General features: G+C 42.0%; 1 protein-coding gene across 2 annotated transcripts; it reads left to right on the top strand.

The window, feature by feature from the left end:
- The first annotated feature begins 15,573 nt into the window (after positions 1-15,573).
- NR0B1 (nuclear receptor subfamily 0 group B member 1) lies at positions 15,574-21,117 on the top strand. Of its 2 annotated transcripts, XR_005777484.1 has the most exons (3): positions 15,574-16,281; positions 19,615-20,005; positions 20,094-21,117. XR_005777484.1 is itself a non-coding variant. In XM_040423707.1 (2 exons), exons 1-2 carry the CDS (start codon positions 15,681-15,683, stop codon positions 19,857-19,859), a joined length of 846 nt encoding a protein of 281 aa, XP_040279641.1. In that variant the 5' UTR covers positions 15,574-15,680; the 3' UTR covers positions 19,860-21,117. The 2 variants fall into 2 exon arrangements, 1 of the variants encoding a protein (XP_040279641.1); XM_040423707.1 differs by having other exon boundaries at positions 19,615-21,117.
- Positions 21,118-21,550: the final 433 nt, after the last annotated feature.

The raw sequence follows: 21,550 nt of genomic DNA, 5'->3' as shown, positions 1-21,550 counted from the left end.
TCAATTACATCGTCCGGAGGACCAGGAAGCAGTGAAGGCTTTGTACTCACCGCTTCCTGGTCCTCGGCTGTCAACTGTGAAGGGCTGCACACAGCGTGAGGTTCTCTGTGACGTCACACTGTGTGCAGCCTTCACAGCACAGCCGACAGCAGGAGGATGCAGATCGCGCTGGAGGAAGGGAGCAGGTGCAGGAGAGGTAAGTGCTTTTTTTAAAATTTTATATTTATGAGGCTGATGGAGACTTCTGGGGGCTGGTGAGAGGCACTGGGACTGATGGAGAGGCTGCTGGGGGCTGATGAGAGGCTACTAGGGGCTGCTATAAGGTACTGGGGGCTGCTATGGGGCTAATAGGGGCTGCTATGAGGCTACTGGGGGCTGCTATAAGGCTACTGGGGGCTGCTATGAGGCTAATGGGGGCTGCTATAAGGCTATTGGGGGCTGCTATGAGGCTAATAGGGGCTGATATGAGGCTAATGGGGGTGGTATGAGGCTAATTGGGGCTGATGAGAGGCATGGGCTCTTATCTGAGGTCTGATTGGGAGTCATTCATATTGGGGTCTGAGCTGAGGTGTGATTGGGGGTCTGATCTGGTCTTATTGGGGTCTTATTAACATTGGGGATCTTATTGGGGCTGTTAGCTGAGGTCTGATTAACATTGGGGGTCTGATTGGTGGTCTGACCTGAGGTATAATGAATTTTTTTTTTCTTATTGTCCCCCTCTAAAACCTAGGTGCATCTTATATAGCGAAAAGTATGGTATGGTACCGTGATGTCACATGGAGGCACAGCAACGCTAGGATGAGCGGAGCCCTCGTCTCCTTCCTGAACTGCAGAGCGGTGCCCACTTCCAGCCCTGAGCCCAGCTGCCCGGAGCACTGATCCTGAGCCTGCTGGAGTCTTCAGAACTGTAAGTATTAACAGTAATTCACTGTAAGCTATAATATATATTACTTGTTTTATGTGAGTAAGGGTGCTGGGTGGTTTAAGAGGAAGGGGTGGAGAAGGGGGAGGGAGGGATGGATGGAGGGGTTAATAGTACAGTACTATCTGCACATTGTAAAAAAAAAAAAAAAAAAAGTAATCTGCAAAATACTATGTATTTGTGTCAGAAGTTGTGCTTTTTTAATTTTTAGAATAATAATACTGACATTTTATTTGATACTTTTGTGCTGATTCTTTTTTTCTCTTTATATTAAGGGACACTATAGTCACCAGAACCACAACAGCTAAACGTAGTAGTTCTGGTGTCTATGCAAGCTTTTTAATGTAAACACTGCCTTTTCAGAAAAAGAGGCAGTAATTACATTACTACCAAGGAACACCTCTAGTGGTCACATGCTAAGGTGTAGGAAGGCGGGATCCAGGGGGCCCAAGTAAATTCTTGCCCAGGGTCCAATCAACATTAAAGAGAGCCCTGCTTTTACTTACCTATGAAGGAAGGCAATATGTCTGCAGAAGTGGGGCCTTCTTCCCGATATCCCCCGGCCGGATAAGGCGGCTGGATTCAAGCTCAACAGGATTGCTCCGGATTGGGAAACCGTGTGATTTATCCAAACTTTCCCCATAACTTCTGTCTGGATGTTGGGAGGGCGGTTTGGTACGGGACTAACATCTTTCCTACCTTTCCCCCTTTAGTCTGCTTATGACTGTTCTGGAGGTGTCCCAGCATCCTTTAAGCGGACTCTCTGCTGTGTTGCAGCGAACTAGTATCTTGTTAATCTTCAAAGTTCGACTTATTTTTCCTTTTGTTTTTCTTTGATATATGTATTCTCTCTTTGCAGCAGGCGTCACTGGTTTCCGTGCAAGGATGCGTTCTGGTGCTGATTGTTGTATGTCTTTCAGAGGTCTCACATCAATCTGTAATGGTTGGTGTTTAATAATATACTTATTGTTTTTAACATGGGGGTGAAGTTCTATTCCAATAATGTGAGAGGCCTTAACTCTCCGTTCAGACGCTCTTAACTATGGTCGGATCTTGTTAAGTCCCAATGCAGTGCTGCCTTAATACAGGAATCCCACTTATTGGAATCGAATATACATAGATGTGCCCACCGCCACTTTCCGCACATCTTTCACTCACCATCGGTCACCAAAAGGAAGGCCGGCACTTTTACATGCATCAGCTCATCAGTGGCGTTCACACTCCACAAATGTATTTCTGATTCTGCAGGTCGATACGTCATTCTTATATGTTTACTAGAGGGTTTCCAGTACACCATAGTATCTGTGTATGCTCCTAATATGCATGAGAAATCCTATATACAAAGATTATTTAAAAAGGTTCAGAAGGTGGCAAGAGGGGATGTGATAATGGGAGGTGACTTTAATATACCCATAAACGCGGACCTAGACTGTTGTATGAAACCAAGTGCTAGACGCGATGATTTACACAAATCTCTTAAATCTACAATGTTTCATGATATTTGGAGGTACCATCACGGAGGTGAGCGTGATTACACACATATCTCGTCATTTCAATCCTCACAGTCCTGTATTGATTATTTCTTAATATCAAGGGATCTACTTCATAAGGCGGTAGAATCGGGCATAGGGCACGCCACATGGTCTGATCATGCGCCTATATCATTGGTACTAGACATCGGAATACCCAGTCTGCCACCTCCATCCTGGAAACTAAATCCTTATCTACTTAAAAACAGTAAAAAGGGTGGAAGAGTACCACAGTCACATAAAGGAATTTTTCCGTTTTAATGAGACCCCGGAAATTTCAACTTCGACCTTGTGGTTATCTTGCAAGGCATATATGAGAGGCATTTTCCTGCAATCAGCCGCCCGGCTCCAACGATATAGAGACCGGCTGTTGACGGAGGCTTTACTAAACCTAGAAAAGGCGGATCAATTATATAAGTGTCCCTTCTGCCCCCCACCTGGCAGTGCTTTAGCAGAGTCGATTGTCGTTAAGGTCTTTTCTATTATATAAGCATGAGAAAGTGCTGCGTACTTTAAAAACCTCTTTTTATCATATGGGGGATAAAGCAGGGTCATTACTAGCTAATAGAATTAAACGCAAAATAGCTAACTCCAGGATAGAGAAAATACACTATAATGGATCTGTTACCACACACCTGCAAGAGATAGCAAATGTGTTTTCGTCATATTATGCTGGTCTCTATAACCTTAAAAATTAGGAATCCACCCCTCAGCCCTCCTGTCACGGCTGAGGGTGGGGGAAACCCTCAGCCATGCGGTGTCAATAATAAAGGGTAGCGCTGGGCCAGGATAGGAAACAGGGAGCAGGTCACCTCCTATAGCGTCCCTAAATCTGACCCTGACTCCTAGCTGTATGAGCCAACCCTGATGGTAGGAGGGCTCATACTCCGTAACCTAGGGTCCCTACTAGCCCTCAGGATAGCCCTGGAACTAGGAGCAGGGTAAGACGACCTGTTCCTCCTAGACACGGATGAACAGGAGTCTCACTGGCCAAGTTGCAAGGAATGGGTAACCTATACAGCAGATGGCAATGGCAGGTAGTGAAACACCTACCTGCCACAGACACACAGACGGGAACCCGTGCACAAGTGCTAATGTCCACACCAAACACAAAAGGACACAGCACACACACAAAGCACACAGGAACCCAGAAACCATAAGCTGCAATAAACATAGAGACACCACTAAACATAAAATAAGATAAGAACATCTATGTCTAAACATTACTTATGACCACAAGGGTGGCCCACACTGGGCAGATGGCATATGAGACCAGGAGGATGACTCCAGCAAACACCATGGCTGGAGTACCCCTCAGCTACTGGCATCCAGCAGGAGCTAAATAGCCCAAGTAGCCACACCCACACACAGACACACCCAGTGTTCACTCACTAGGAAGGGAATTAACCCTTCCAACACCAGGCAAGGGAAGAAAGCCACTTAAAGGGGAAGTGTACACACAAACATCACACTCCACCTGTTACCGCCGGCAATGGCATGCGAGGCAACCATGTCCTGGGAAACTGCCACCACATGCACACAACACCACACGTTGCCACGGGCAACCGCAAATGAAGGAAAGTGTCACAAAACACACCATAGGCCGTGACACCTCCACAGCAGACATAAAATCCTTTTAAGATCCACTCCATCTCCCCTGTTTAACGCCTGATCAATTGGGACTCCTTAATCAACCGATTTCGGTTGAAGAGGTCATCTCGGCACTTAAAGACACACCCCAAGGTAAAGCTCCTGGTCCAGATGGTTTTGTCTCTGTTTATTATAAAACCTTTCAAGCACAGTTTGCTCCGCATTTAGCTACATTGTATAACAGTTTCCTCTCCACTGGGGAAATACCTCATGATCATCTGCTGGCGGCCATGGTGGTTACACTTCCAAAGCCAGGGAAATCCACAGACGAACCCGACAATTTCCGTCCAATATCCCTACTGAATGCGGATTTAAAATTATATGTGAAAATACTAGCATCCCGTATTAATAACTATCTCCCCCTCCTTGTAGATTTAGATCAAGTAGGATTTGTACCGAGGAGACAATGTAGAGATGGCACTAGACGAATGGTCGATCTGCTCCAGTTAGCGTAGATGTCTAGGTCCGCAACAATGTTTATTTCCCTTGACGCTGAAAAAGCGTTTGATAGGGTCCACTGGGGGTTCCTGGAACAGGTCCTGCGGAAATTTGGGTTTTGTGGCTCTATACTTTCGGCCATACTGGGGCTATATACGAATCCATCTGCACGGGTATTAGCATCCAGTTATTTGTCTGATCCCTTTTAAATCACGAACGGTACCCGACAGGGATGCCCGCTATCCCTGCTAATATTTGCCTTAGTTATCGAGCCGTTGGCTATGGCCATCAGATCCTGTCCTCAGGTTAAAGGAATCCGAGTGGGGGATTCGTCACATAACATTGGTCTGTATGCGGACGATGTAATCCTTACCTTAACGGACCCGGTTAACTCTTTAACAGCGGTGTCTACTATACTTACCTCCTATTCACAATGTTTTTACTATAAACTAAATAAAAAGAAAACTAAGATTTTAGATTTTTACATCCCGGGAGATACCAAAATACATCTCCAACGGATGTACTCTTTTCAGTGGGCGGATCAGTCCATCACTTACCTAGGGGTGGCGTTAGCTCGATCAGTGGAAGAGATGTTAGCTATTAAGTAATTTAAGAGCAGAATTGAAAAAAGTTGCGGATTCATTTATCTTGGATAGCCCGAATTAACGCAGCAAAAATGTTATCTCTCCCTAAAATCGTGTATTATTTCAGATGTCTACCCCTTCAAATACCCAGACCTCAGGTTGTGAAGTTGCAACAAGAATTATTGAATTTTATATGGGACAACAAATGACCCAGAATATCCAAGTCTGCACTACACCCTCTGGCGTGTTCATGAGGTTCAAAATTTATTTCAATAGTATCTAAAAAGAAAGAGAAAAAAAAAGAGAAAAAGGTGTGTGTATGTACAGTACAGACCAAAAGTTTGGACACACCTTCTCATTCAAAGAGTTTTCTTTATTTTCATGACTATGAAAATTGTAGATTCACACTGAAGGCATCAAAACTATGAATTAACACATGTGGAATCATATACATAACAAACAAGTGTGAAACAACTGAAAATATGTCATATTCTAGGTTCTTCAAAGTAGCCACCTTTTGCTTTGATTACTGCTTTGCACACTCTTGGCATTCTCTTGATGAGCTTCAAGAGGTAGTCACCTGAAATGGTCTTCCAACAGTCTTGAAGGAGTTCCCAGAGATGCTTAGCACTTGTTGGCCCTTTTGCCTTCACTCTGCCGTCCAGCTCACCCCAAACCATCTCGATTGGGTTCAGGTCCAGTGACTGTGGAGGCCAGGTCATCTGGCGCAGCACCCCATCAATCTCGTTCATGGTCAAATAGCTCTTAATTTCAAAGTTTTCCCAATTTTTCGGCTGACTGACTGACCTTCATTTCTTAAAGTAATGATGGCCACTCGTTTTTCTTTACTTAGCTGCTTTTTTCTTGCCATAATACAAATTCTAACAGTCTATTCAGTAGGACTATCAGCTGTGTATCCTCCTGACTTCTCCTCAACGCAACTGATGGTCCCAACCCCATTTATAAGGCAAGAAATCCCACTTATAAAACCTGACAGGGCACACCTGTGAAGTGAAGACCATTTCAGGGGACTACCTCTTGAAGCTCATCAAGAGAATGCCAAGATTGTGCAAAGCAGTAATTAAAGCAAAAGGTGGCTACTTTGAAGAACCTAGAAACATAGAAACATAGAATGTGTCGGCAGATAAGAACCATTTGGCCCATCTAGTCTGCCCAATATACTGAATACTATGGATAGCCCCCGGTCCTATCTTATATGAAGGATGGCCTTATGCCTATCCCATGCATGCTTAAACCCCTTCACTGTATTTGCAGCTACCACTTCTGCAGGAAGGCTATTCCATGCATCCACTACTCTCTCAGTAAATTAATACTTCCTTATATTACTTTTAAACCTTTGCCCCTCTAATTTAAAACTGTGTCCTCTTGTGGTAGTTTTTCTTCTTTTAAATATGCTCTCCTCCTTTACCGAGTTGATTCCCTTTATGTATTTAAAAATTTCTATCATATCCCCTCTGTCTCTTCTTTCTTCCAAGCTATACATGTTAAGGTCCTTTAACCTTTCCTGGTAAGTTTTATCCTGCAATCCATGTACTAGTTTAGTAGCTCTTCTCTGAACTCTCTCTAGAGTATCTATATCCTTCTGGAGATATGGCCTCCAGTACTGCGCACAATACTCCAAGTGAGGTCTCACCAGTGTTCTGTACAGCGGCATAAGCACTTCACTCTTTCTACTGCTTATACCTCTCCCTATACATCCAAGCATTCTGCTGGCATTTCGTGCTGCTCTATTACATTGTCTTCCCACCTTTAAGTCTTCTGAAATAATTACTCCTAAATCCCTTTCCTCAGATACTGAGGTCAGGACTGTGTCAAATATTCTATATTCTGCCCTTGGGTTTTTACGCCCCAGGTGCATTATCTTGCACTTATCTACATTAAATTTCAGTTTCCAGAGTTCTGACCATTCTTCTAGTTTTCCTAAATCCTTTTCCATTTGGCGTTTCCCTCCAGGAACATCAACTCTGTTACATATCTTTGTGTCATCAGCAAAAAGACAAACCTTACCAGCGAGGCCTTTTGCAATATCACTTATGAAGATATTAAACAAAATCGGTCCCAGTACAGATCCCTGTGGAACCCCACTGGTAACATGACCTTGTTTTGAATGTTCTCCATTGACTACAACCCTCTGTTGTCTGTCACTCAGCCACTGCCTAATCCACTCAACAATATGGGAGTCCATGCTCAATGACTGCAGTTTATTGATAAGTCTTCTATGTGGGACAGTGTCAAAAGCCTTACTAAAATCTAGATATGCGATGTCTACTGCACCTCCACCGTCTATTATTTTATTCACCCAGTCAAAAAAATCTATAAGATTTGTTTGACATGATCTCCCTGAAGTAAACCCATGTTGTTTTTCATCTTGCAATCCATGGGATTTTAGATGTTCCACAATCCTATCCTTTAATAGGGTTTCCATTAATTTGCCTACTATTGATGTCAGACTCACTGGTCTATAGTTGCTCGATTCCTCCCTACTACCTTTCTTGTGAATGGGCACGACATTTGCCAATTTCCAATCTTCCGGGACGACTCCTGTTACTAATGATTGGTTAAATAAATCTGTTAGCGGTTTTGCCAGCTCACCACTAAGCTCTTTTAATAATTTTGGGTGTATCTCATCAGGCCCCTGTGACTTATTTGTCTTCACCTTAGACAGCAAACTTAGAACATCTTCCTCTGTAAAGATACATGCATCAAACGATTTATTAGTCATTCTTTCTAGTGGAGGTCCTTCTCCTTTTTCTTTTGTAAAAACTGAACAGAAGTATTCATTAAGGCAGTCGGCTAGCCCTTTATTCTCTTCTACATACCTTCCGTCCTTTGTTTTTAATTTAGTTATTCCTTGTTTTAATTTCCTTTTTTCATTTATATATCTGAAGAATGTCTTATCCCCTTTTTTCATAGACTGAGCTAGTTTTTCTTCTGCCTGCGCTTTAGAAGTTCTTATAACTTGCTTGGCCTCTCTCTGCCTAATCTTGTAGATTTCCTTATCTTCATTGCTCTGGGTTTTTTTATAATTACAAAATGCTAGCTTTTTATTTTTAATGATTTGGGCCACTTCTGCTGAGTACCACAGTGGTCTCCTCCTTTTTTTGCTTTTACTGACAAGTCTAATGCAATTTTCTGTTGCCTTCAATAATGCACCTTTTAAGTAGTCCCATTTCTCCTGGACTCCATGTAATCCGTTCCAGTCTGATAAGGACTCATTTATGACTAATTTCATTTTTGAAAAGTCTGTTTTTCTAAAATCTAAAACTTTTGTTTTTGTGTGGTGGGACTCTTTCACAGTTCTTATATTAAACCACACTGACTGGTGATCACTAGATCCCAAGGTTTCGCCTACAATGACATCATATACCGAATCCCCGTTTGTGAATACCAAATCCAAAATGGCCTCCCTCCGGGTTGGCTCCTCAACCACTTGTTGTAGAGATAACCCCAGTAGGGAATTTAGAATATCTGTACTCCTGGTAGAACTTGCTATTTTGGTTTTCCAGTTTATATCTGGAAGATTGAAATCTCCCATAATGATAACTTCTCCTTTTATTGTCATTTTAGCTATTTCTTCAACTAGTAGATCATCTAGTTCTTTAACTTGACCAGGTGGTCTATATATCACACCTACACGAGTTACTGCATGGTTAGCAAACTGCAACGTAACCCAAACTGACTCTATGTTGGCCTCACCAACTTGTATTAGGTTAGATTTAATGCTATCTTTCACATACAGGGCCACTCCTCCTCCTTTCTTGCCTTCTCTGTCTCTTCTGTATAAAGAGTACCCTGGTATGGTTATGTCCCAGTCATTTCTTTCATTAAACCATGTCTCCGTAACAGCCACTAAATCTACATTCTCAGATGCCATTATTGACCCAAGTTCATTGATTTTTTTACCTAAACTGCGAGCATTTGTAGACAGGACTCTGAGCTTATCATTTCTTAACCTCTGTGCTTCTGACCTGTTCTGGCATTGTTTCGGGGGGCAATTGGACTCTTTTATTTTCACGCTTTTGCCCCCCCTTACTAGTTTAAATACTCTTTCGCAAATTCTTGGAGTTGTTCACTAAGTACATTTGTTCCTTTGAGAGAAAGATGCAAGCCATCTTTTTTGTACAGTTCCTTTCTATTCCAAGTAGAGCTATCATGAGAAACAAAGCCAAATCCTTGCTCTTGACACCATTTACCAAGCCATATGTTGAACTCCTTTATGCGCCTCTGCCTATCATTCTGAACATTATGCACAGGCAGAACTTCAGAAAATGAAATGGTGGATGCAAAATCCTGTACGTCATTACCAAGTGTGATAAAAGATTTTTTCACCTCTGACACTTCATTGCAAGCCAGGTCATTTGTCCCTAGATGGACAAGAACATCCACGTCCCCTTCCTGCTTTGCTTGCTTAACAATATTAATAATACGTCTTCTATCTCTTCTAGCAGTAGCCCCAGGGAGACATCTCACAAAACCATTTTCTTTAAGCTCCACACTTCTTATGATTGAATCACCCAGCAACAGCTGCTTCCTTTGAGACTTCACTTTATCTTTTTTGTTGCATACATTAGACATAGGAGTCGATGGTTTCTCACCCTCTGTGCTTGAGTCCATATCCATGTTGTCCTTACATTCTGAGAGTGCTGCAAATGAATTATGGAGAACCACCGACTGTGGGACATGTCTTCTATCCACCACTCTAAGTCTTCCAGAACCTACAGTAACCCATCTGCCATTTCTGGGGGTCCTCTGTGGCAGTGGCATTGCAGCGGTCCTAGCTGGAGTTTGTTTAACAGATAATTTAAATATTTCAGCTTTCAAAAATGCAATTTCCTGCTGCAGTAAGGAGAACTGTCTACAGATCTGACAGCATCCGAATCTCCAAAGAGTGGAACATGAAATAAATGCACAACAATTCCTGCACTGAACCAAGTCTGCCATTTTAAAGAGGAGAAAAAAATAAAAAAATAAAAATAAATTTGTAACTTTAAATCAAACAAATCTTACCTTTTTGTATTGTTTCCACCTTCCAGCCTACCTCCTGACTATCTCCTGCAATATCTCTTTCCTAGTACTTAATGTAGTAATTGAAGGTAGTACTTGCAGCTAATGAATTAGGCCAGCTAATGAGTCTGTCTCTATATATACACACACTCCTTCCCAAACTCCTCCCCCAGCAACAAATGTAACACCTTAGTGAGCTAGGCTCATTAGCAAACGCACAATAGCAAACAGCTGACCGAATTCCTTTACCTCTTCTCAAGCAATGATCAGCAAAAACAACACAGATGAGCCAGTTGGAGACTCTAAGCCAATCTCTTGCAGTATCTCTGGAATCTCTTCTTGTCTCCTGCAATATCTCTTTCCTAGTACTTAATGTAGTACTTGAAGCTAGTACTTGCAGCTAATGAATTAGGCCAGCTAATGAGTCTGTCTCTATATATACACACACTCCTTCCCAAACTCCTCCCCCATAACAAATGTAACACCTTAGTGAGCTAGGCTCATTAGCAAACGCACAATAGCAAACAGCTGACCGAATTCCTTTACCTCTTCTCAAGCAATGATCAGCAAAAACAACACAGATGAGCCAGTTGGAGACTCTAAGCCAATCTCTTGCAGTATCTCTGGAATCTCTTCTTGTCTCCTGCAATATCTCTTTCCTAGTACTTAATGTAGTACTTGAAGCTAGTACTTGCAGCTAATGAATTACCATTTCAGGTGACTACCTCTTGAAGCTCATCAAGAGAATGCCAAGAGTGTGCAAAGCAGTAATCAAAGCAAAAGGTGGCTACTTTGAAGAACCTAGAATATGACATATTTTCAGTTGTTTCACACTTGTTTGTTATGTATATAATTCCACATGTGTTAATTCATAGTTTTGATGCCTTCAGTGTGAATCTACAATTTTCATAGTCATGAAAATAAAGAAAACTCTTTGAATGAGAAGGTGTGTCCAAACTTTTGGTCTGTACTGTATACTTGGACCCATACCATATATACACAACCCAGGGGATATATATATATATATATATATATATATATATATATATATACAGATGTATATACAATTGCAAGAAAAATTATGTGAACCCTTTGGAATGATATGGATTTCTGCACAAATTGGTCATAAAATGTGATTTAATCTTCATCTAAGTCACAACAATAGACAATCACAGTCTGCTTAAACTAATAACACACAAAGAATTAAATGTTACCATGTTTTTATTGAACACACCATGTAAACATTTACAGTGCAGGTGGAAAAAGTATGTGAACCCTTGGATTTAATAACTGGTTGAACCTCATTTGGCAGCAATAACTTCAACCAAACCTTTCCTGTAGTTACAGATCAGACGTGCACAACGGTCAGGAGTAATTCTCGACCATTCCTCTTTACAGAACTGTTTCAGTTCAGCAATATTCTTGGGATGTCTGGTGTGAATCGCTTTCTTGAGGTCATGCCACAGCATCTCAATCGGGTTGAGGTCAGGACTCTGACTGGGCCACTCCAGAAGGCGTATTTTCTTCTGTTTAAGCCATTCTGTTGTTGATTTACTTCTATGCTTTGGGTCGTTGTCCTGTTGCAACACCCATCTTCTGTTGAGCTTCAGCTGGTGGACATATGGCCTTAAGTTCTCCTGCAAAATGTCATAATAAACTTGGAAATTCATTTTTCTTTCGATGATAGCAATCCGTCCAGGCCCTGACGCAGCAAAGCAGCCCCAAACCATGATGCCACCACCACCATACTTCACAGTTGGGATGAGGTTTTGATGTTGGTGTGCTGTGCCTCTTTTTCTCCACCCATAGTGTTGTGTGTTTCTTCCAAACATCTCAACTTTGGTTTCATCTGTCCACAGAATATTTTGCCAGTACTGCTGTGGAAAATCCAGGTGCTCTTGTGCAAACTGTAAACGTGCAGCAATGTTTTTGTTGGACAGCAGTGGCTTCCTCTGTGGTATCCTCCCATGAAATCCATTCTTGTTTAGTGTTTTATATATCGTAGATTCGCTAACAGGGATGTTAGCATATGCCAGAGACTTTTGTAAGTCTTTAGTAGACACTCTAGGATTCTTCTTCACCTTTTTGAGCAATTCGCGCTGTGCTCTTGCAGTCATCTTTACAGGACGGCCACTCCTAGGGAGAGTAGCAGCAGTGCTGAACTTTCTCCATTTATAGACAATTTGTCTTACCGTGGACTGATGAACAGCAAGGCTTTTGGAGATACTTTTATAACCCTTTCCAGCTTTATGCAAGTCAACAATTTAATCGTAGGTCTTCTGAGAGCTCTTTTGTGCGAGGCATCATTCACATCAGGCAATGCTTCTTGTGAAAAGCAAACCGAGAACTAGTGTGTGTTTTTTATAGGGCAGGGCAGCTGTAACCAACACCTCCAATCTCATCTCATTGATTGGACTCCAGTTGGCTGACACCTCACTCCAATTAGCTCTTGGAGATGTCATTAGTCTAGGGGTTCACATACTTTTTCCACCTGCACTGTGAATGTTTACATGGTGTGTTCAATAAAAACATGGTAACATTTAATTATTTGTGTGTTATTAGTTTAAGCAGACTGGGATTGTCTATTGGTGTGACTTAGATGAAGATCAGATCACATTTTATGACCAATTTGTACAGAAATCCATATATTTTCAAAGGGTTCACATACTTTTTCTTGCAACTGTTTATTCAAATCTCACCCTTCCCTCTACAGTAACTACTCGTATGAGCCTCCTATCACATTTATTGTGCTCTATACACATTTAGATGCTCTATTTATATGTCTCACACAGTAAAATGCCTCTTATGTGCCTCCAATACAGTATGATGCCCTGCATGTGCCCCATGCACTATGACGCCTCCTGATGGTCCCATCATACAGTTTAATGCCCTTCAGTATGTGCCCTTCGTACAGCAGAAAGTCCCCTGCATTTTGCCCTCATACAGTATAATGCTCTGTGTGAGAATCTCGCCTTAGGCGGTGGGCTTGTACTGTCTGGGAGGTGGTGGCATTCGTGCAGCAGTTAATAAACACTGGCTGGGCGATGCCTCCTCCTCTGTGCTCGATTCCTGCTTCATGGGTGAAAGCCAGCATGGCAGACTTTGTATTTCCACCTGTCTTTCTTTAAAGACCACAGCAGCTGATTTCTGATCCAATCCAAGTTAGCTACAATAATAGAGTTAGTGTAGTGTGCGCAGCTTCCATGCTATGTGTCCGCCCCTGTGTGTGGCGGGTGAGATGGGTACTGCTCTGCCAGAGTGCTACCTCCCCTGTGATCTGGACTGGACCACTCCTTGTGAGCAGGACTCCATGACTGTCATGTGGAATGGCAGGCAGGGATTAATGGGTTCATGGCAGGATGAGAAAGGGGCTTGGGCACGGCCTGACCATGGAGGCCAAAGGCATAGGTGCTGTGGGGCCTGGGGAATGGCCGACCATTATATATAATGGCACTACAAGGGGAAGCATTACATATACTGGCACTATGAGTGAAACAGAGGAGCATTACATATACTGTCACTACAGAGGGGAAGGGGAGCATTATATTTACTGGCACTATAGGGGACATTATACATACTGGCATTACAGGGGCCGTGATACAAGGGGCCCTACAGAGGACATTATACATACTGCAACTACAAGGGGAATTATAATACAGGGGGCATTTTACATACTGGTGCTAATGGGGGGAATTATACAGGAGGAAATACAGGGTATAATATACATACTGGCACTACAGGGGAATTTTAATATAGTAGGCACTACAGGCAAGTTACAGTGTATAACTTAAAGAGGGCATTAGAACTACAGGGGTCACTAAGGGGCGGGGCATTATAAATACTGGAAGCACTGTAGTGGTATTACTACTGGGGTTACTGTGGGGGCATTATTTTTTAGTATAATATAGAGGACATTATGAATGAGGGCACTCTGGGAGAGAGTTATTACTATTGGTGGGACTCTATCTGTATGGTACTTTTATTTCTGCAGTATAGCAGATCGGGCACACTATTAGAGATAGCAGAAGGATGACAATGTTGGGGCACCAGGAGCAGAAGGAAGATGATTGAAAAGTGAGAAATCTGTGTGGCAATCTCTGCTGAGACGAGACATGGCTTAAAGAACTCATCATAGTGATCTGCTCCTCGTGGAGAAGATGAGGAATGAGAACATCTATATCAGTGTATAGATTACCGTATGTAGTACGTATGTAGGGCTCTGTTCTCCTGTGTGTTTGGTAGTAGTGTATTGTAATGTCCATCCAAATATGTATTTAGCAGTAGGGCTTACCATTTCTATTTTTCGCCTCAGACAGCAGAAAATCTAGAATCTGCCCTCAATAATGTCACTTCACCGCCCCTACCTGCACCAAACCGCCGGATGCATGGTGAATGGTGGAGAAGGAAGGTGACAGATCCCTGCTATTGTATTCAACTTTAGCCGTGTTCTGAGGACGTGAAAGGAGTTGAAATAGGTTCCACTGGCAGTAGACCCCCTCTGATCCTTGGGGCCACACTATGGATGATTACTAATGTTGAGCGAATTGAAGCATCTGAAGTGGAATTTGATCCGAAAAATAAATGGTCCATTTTTCCTAAAATGGTGGCTGAAAATAAAAAATATATACTCACCTTATCCACTTGATCGCGGAGAGGCCGTCCCCTCATGTCTTGATTGAAAAAAATCCGCCAGAGGACCTGCGGCAAGTGTGAAGACGTCACTATGTGCCGCCAGAGTGATCACTGGTGACATCTTCACATGGCCGCAGGTCCTTTGCTGGCTTTTCTTCAATCAAGACCATAGCGGAACAGGTATCTGTGATCAAGTGGAAGAGGTGAGTATAATGTTTTTTTTTTTTTAAAAACCCAGATTAACCCCTTGAGGAACTTAATGTGAGTCTCAGATGCAGCAATCAGCGTTAACCGTCACTGCGCCCACTCCATACAATGAAAAGCGATTCATGACAAAGTAATTCGTCACCAATCAAATTTCTTGACGAAGCTGCCAAATCTAATTTTACAAAACTTTGCTCATCTCTAATGATTGCAATATGATTACAACAGGGTATGTTGTATGCTGCTATTCTGTAAGCAATTGGAAATGAAGAGTTATAATTTAACAAACATATAAAAGACTGGCATGGTGAAAGACTAGTGCAGCCATAAAAAGGGGCTTCAAAGAAAAATATTAATGTTCTGTTTAATATCTTCAGTTCATTTTTCATCTGTCTCATGCAGTGCTCTGAATTTCAGCTGTACAACACATAGCCCCCTCTAGTGGCTAATGATGTGGAAGGCAGGGGGAGGAGGTGGAAGCTTTACCCTTCTCTCTCTTTTTTTCCAGCCAATAATGAGTGTCTGCCCCCTTTTGAACTGCACATATCGTCTGAGAGGAAACAAAGGTATAAATCTAACCTGAGGGGCAGGCAGCAGAGGTTCAGCACAGTAACTGTCTGGCTTCATTGAAAGACAATAGCAGAAGCAGCTGATGCAGCCAGGGAGCTGTCAGATTGCATCTGTCTGCACTTCCCCATGGCTTGTTTCGATAAGTGTCACTGTTCTGTAGACCACAGGAGGCATAGCAGTATCCTATACAACATCCTGAAGAATGAGGAGCACCAGGATTCACACAAAGGCAGGAATGAAGAGCACTCAGGAGAGAATGGTCAAGCTTGTTCCTGTGGCTCTCAGAAGAAAGTCAGTCTTAAGAGCCCCCAGGTCACCTGTAAGGCTGCCTCAGCAGTGCTAGTGAAGACCCTAAGATTTGTCAAGAGCCTGCCTTGCTTCCAGGAACTACCCTTGGCTGATCAGCTACTGTTGGTCAGGAGCTGCTGGGCTCCTCTCCTGGTGCTGGGGCTTGCACAGGACAAGGTCGATTTTGAGACTGTTGAAACATCAGAGCCCAGTATGCTGCAAAGGATATTAACTAACAGACAAGGAGCAGAGAAGAAACATCACCAAGAACATCAGGAGACACTACTTCTTGGACATAATCTCCAGCAACATAAAGGCACACAGCTACCAACAGCCACAGAGATCAGGTGGATCAAGGAATTCTTGGAGAAGTGTTGGAGCCTGGGGATTAGCAACAAAGAGTATGCCTATCTGAAAGGGATTGTCCTCTTTAATCCAGGTAAAGATAGTAAGGACCATTCCAAGTATAAACTGACATAGTAAGTGTATCAATCAAGCATGGACACACAGTAAAGCTGTTATACCTGCCTAGGTGAGATCACTGTGCAGGAGTAGCAGAGCTGAAGTCACAAGCAATAGGTTGAGCTGCAGCCCTGTATACCATCACTGAGAGCACAGTCATATCACACCTATAGATTAACAAACTCGCTACTGCTACATCGGTATTGATTGCTTTTCTGTTTCATAGGTTCTGTAGATGTGTTCTCATCAGCATTTGTTGATTGATCTGTATAGCTTTACATCGGAGGCATGACGTTTATTGATGGAGCCAATGCTGACATTATTGACATCAGTATTTGTAAGCCAAAACCAGGAGTAGAACCTGCAGAGAGAAGAAGGGAAGACGGGTGCCTCTTCTGTCTGCCGGACCCTCTTCTGGCTTTGACTTTCAAATACTGATGCAAAATACTGATAAAATACTGACGACGTGAAAGTGACCTAAGGGGGGTTTATTTTTATTGCACTTATTAAGGTGAGGAAATGCAGAAACCAGATGTTCGAGCTATGAGGGAACGGAACATGAAAATCTATGTACGATCTGTCTCTCTCTCATATATATACAGTATATATATATATATATATATATTACATTATCTATTACAGTGGTGGCGAACCTATGGCACGGGTGCCAGAGGCGGCACTCAGAGCCCTCTCTGTGGGCACCCGCACCCTGGAAAATGTCTACGGTGTACCAATATGCCTTAGACTTCTCCTGCCATTCATCAGAGCAGGACGCACTTTAAACAGCACAGGCAGCGCACTGCATGCAGGCAGCTATTATAGCTAAGTGATAAAGTACATGGAAGATATACTAGACTGGACTGTAGTATTCAGGGTAAATTGCTGTGTTGGCACTTTGCGAGAAATAAGTCGGTTTTGGGCTACAGTTTGGGCACTTGGTCTGTAAAAGGTTCGCCATCACTGATCTATTACAACATTTTGTCAATCCAAGAGAGGTGTGCTTCTCTCTTGCCATAACCTAGGACAATATCACAGTGTTGTCAGTGGTTTTGCATAGGACTGCAGGAAGGGGGAATCTATGAAGCTACAATCACCATCCAAAATGAACAGTGACAGCATAATTACACTGGAATATGTACCGTATACTATGGTAGGGCTGTTTGTCATTGTAGCGGTTCTGAGATGACTTTGCTGATTTGTCATGAAAGCATGATGGTGGTTTTCCTTGGTATTGCTTAAAGTAGCTTAAACCAAAGGGTGAAAATGGATTATTAAACAAAGTTTACTAGGCACAATGTGTTAATTTTGGAATTTAGACTTGATTTAGCTGTTGTACAGAACATTACAATTACATTTTAGCTTCTGATATCAACCCAGAGCAATATCAGTCAGCAATCTGTAACTTGTCAAATGAGAATTGTGACAACGTTCTTATTGTTGGAGGCTGTGGTGAGAACACGTTGTATCATTTAATACTAGCTTTATTTGTAATCATGTCAGATTATAATACCATGATGCGATGACTCGTTCACAGTGATGGCAGTGGTAGTAGTCAGTTACTGCGCCAGTTGTCGTTAATAAGTAGTCTTCTTGTCTACATCCTTGGTTCTCAACTTGTCGTACGGTACAAGTGTCACAGTGGGTGCACTCCATTCCATAAGCTGCCTTCAGGCTGGTGATTTTGATAGGCAACCCACTGTATGACCTTAGGGGTACTTGGATGTCACTTGAGGAGGAATTTGAGAACTTCTATGAACCTTATCTGTGCAGTAAGCTCAGAGATGCAAGTGTGGAGTCCAGTGTTTCCATGACCAAACCAGTGCACTTGGAGACCATGGAAAAAGTAAAGCAGACAACACCAGACTGCCACGTCTGTGGGGTTTGAAGTGTGTGTCAATGACTAGGATATTATGTGCACTCCTGGCACATTCATGTATGGGTGCCAGTCACATATTCAGGTTTTTTAATGTAGTTTTTTTAAGAAGAGGTTAACATTTTTGTACATGGATTAGTGATACTTTACTTTAGGGTCATTTTTCCTTTTCGTCATTTTTTACAATTTGAGCCTTGATTATCATGAAAAATAAATAGAATAAATACATTCTAAAAGAAATAATAAAAACACAAAACAATACTGTCCCTTTAACCAAATGACACTACCCATCTTTGCCTTTGGACCCATGTCATGAACTGTCAAAGCCAATAGCATCTGTTCCTCTAGAATCTTTGGATCCTCATGCAGCATGAAATAAGTAGCTGGGTGGTTGTTTTCCACAGTAATATGATATTCATACTGTAAATAGTTTTGTATAGTATACATAATATAAAGCAATTATTTTACAGGAATACATGTGTAAAATGTGTATGTGGAAGTGTAGATGTGGCAGGGCTGAGTTTGTCATTTGACACCTTGCGTTAACCACTATTTTACATGGGAGTGAAAAGCAGTGTTGGACTGGGGTATCTAGGACCCACCAGTAAAATAGATTTTGGGGGCCCACTGTAAAACTACATGCAAATTTGACCTGCCCACACAGTGGCAGTAGCAAGATGCCACAAGATGATTGATCATGGGGCCCCTGCAGTGACTTTGAGACAGAGGTCCCTGGAAAAAGAGGATGCAGGCTAGACTCTGTGGTATATAGTTTTTTATATGGATAAATAAGCTGGTACAGATGGTGTACGCTGCCTATCTATATGTAGTGTAGTCAGTGTACTTTTCCATGTGCCAATTATGCAGAGGGTGGGTAACTCGGACTTGCCTTCTTCTGGGGCCCACTGGGGGGATACACTTATTCCGTGTGGGCCAGTGCGAGTCTGGTTAAAGGGAACCTGTCCTGTTTAACATGGTGTCAGGCAGCATGTTATAGAACATGAGGAGCTGAGCAGATTAATTTATAGTTTTCTGTGAGAAAATTCATTAAAATTGTATTTTAGATATTCAAATTCTTGCAGATTTTTGGGGAAGTCAAGGAGGCGGTCCTATCAGTGATTGACAGCTTTCCATCTATGACTTGTATACAGAGAGAGCTGTCAATCACTGATAGGACCGCCTCCTGGACAAGAATGAGCAGGAATTTAAATATATAAAGTACAAGTTTTACTGAATTTTTCCCAGAAAACTATATATGAATCTGCTCAGCTCCTCCTGCTCTATAACCTGCTGCCTGTAGCTTATATTACATTTTCATGGTGACAGGAATAGGTGTTTGAATGTTATTTCAGGTGTCTCTCCGTATCTTTATTATACTTTACATCACATTCTTTAGTAGTTGATAATTGACCCTTTTCTTTATTTTTGCGTTCACAGATTTGGCCGGATTGCACTGTGCTCGCTATATCCAAGGATTACAACAGGAAGCCCACCAAGCCTTAAACGAGCACGTGAAGATGATCCAGAGATGGGATCACTCCAGATTCACCAAGTTAATTATTGTCCTGTCCTTGCTGAGATCCATCAATGGCAACGCCATTGCAGAACTGTTCTTCAGACCCATCATCGGCTCTGTGAATATGGACGACATGTTATTGGAGATGTTGGGTGCAAAAATATAACTGCAAACCTGACAAACTTGAATTAGAAATGACACATTATGAATAGGATAGGAATTGTACATAATTCAGGTTTGACGAAGCTGCAGAGTGAACTAGCCTGATCCCTGAACGTGTCTTCATTTTGGCTGCTTGGGTATATGAATCATGTACGTGCACCTCATTAGATTTTCTGTACAATATCTAGTTTTCATGGTACAGCAAAGTGCTTGACTCGCTGGCTTTCTGTCTTTCTAGATACACAGACGTCTACAGAAAAGCATATACACATTAGCGCCAAATATTCATAAAGTACCATATCCACATACTAAGGTGCAATGCAGTTGTTATAAACTATGGCAGATCATCAGAAGTGCACTAACATTGGCATCACATTATCATTGGATTTGCCATATTTGATATACAGTAATACATGGTATGTTTGCTTAGTCTATAACTGTACAAATATATGATGTGGATTTATTAGACTCTGAAGCCAAAGGTTTTATAGGTAAGCCAGCTTTAATTTCCAGCGTATGTAGTGTGCCAGCACTAATGAATGGTAGTCAGTAGACAGTGTACATACTGTGCCATATGTGGTATGTTAGAGAAGTAAACTCATAAGGGCTACATACATGTCCACTCCTTTGGATGGAAGTAATTAGCTTGATTCCTTTAAATGGTAATACTGTTAGATTAATGAAGAGTAGCAGACAAGCCATTTGCACTTATCAGAAAGGAACAAGCCTATGTTGAAGATGTCCTGTCAGCTCTCCTGGCATCTCCTGGTCTATTTTAGTAAGTACACTCCCTATGAAATATCAGTTCTGGAGCACCTTTCCTTAGAACTCTGCATGGCACCATTCTTTTGTTATTCCTCCTGAAAAAATGTTATTAAAGGGGTTGTGTCATCAGTAGGATATGCCATCAAAGTCAAATGGATGTGTGTCCAACCTCTGAGACCATCTCCAGAACGGGCCCCCAAAAGTGTGACGTGATCTCTATTAATTTCTACGGAGTTTTGGAAATAGATGAGGTAGCACACACGGCTATTTTTGGAAGTCCTATAGAAATGAATGGAGAGCGCACTGCGCAAGCTCAACAACCACTTCATTTACTTCTACAACATGCTGGAGATAGCAGAGCCAGTGCAAGACAAATTTCTTCAGTCTCATAGAAATGAATGAATGGAAGGCGACAATGCATACACAGCTGCTCTCCGCTCACTTTAGGGGTCACAGAGATGGCATAGCAATAGGCCACCAATGTCTAAGATGATACCTCCAACTTCAAAATAAAAAGTTTGTTTGTCCCGTGTCCTCAGTAGATAGAAAATAAATTAATAGTTTACAACATAACGAATAGCAAGCTTTTGGGACTACTTCGTCTGACTTTATTCATAGAATAACAAAAGAATCACAGAATTGCTATTTCATGGAACATAAATTTACAAATCAGACATGTCAAAATAACTGACAGGTCCTCTTAAATGGAGCACAAAAAATAATAAGAATAAGTCCCCAGCAATTCATCCCTTCATCAACTTCTTTCCTTTGATCAGCATATTACAATCAAAACTACAAAATAAATATATCTTCCTGTGTCTGAGGAGCTCAGCCTTGTCTCCTATCTCCTCCTCACTGTCCTGTGTCTGGCTGGAATAGGAGCCTCCCCTGTGTCCTGTTTGTTGTTGGCAAAAAGATTGTTAATCCCAC

This window comes from Bufo bufo, chromosome 3, assembly GCF_905171765.1.
Source record: "Bufo bufo chromosome 3, aBufBuf1.1, whole genome shotgun sequence".
NCBI lineage: Eukaryota > Metazoa > Chordata > Amphibia > Anura > Bufonidae > Bufo > Bufo bufo.
Note: the sequence above shows the minus strand (reverse complement) of the source record. Positions and strands in the feature narration are given on the sequence as shown.

Bases quoted from the DNA above. Each gene is read 5' to 3' on its own strand.
- NR0B1 (XM_040423707.1), top strand. From the start codon at position 15,681: ATGGCTTGTTTCGATAAGTGTCACTGTTCTGTAGACCACAGGAGGCAT. The intron at 16,282-19,614 runs GTAAAGATAGTA...TTGCGTTCACAG, and splicing joins GATTGTCCTCTTTAATCCAG to ATTTGGCCGGATTGCACTGT.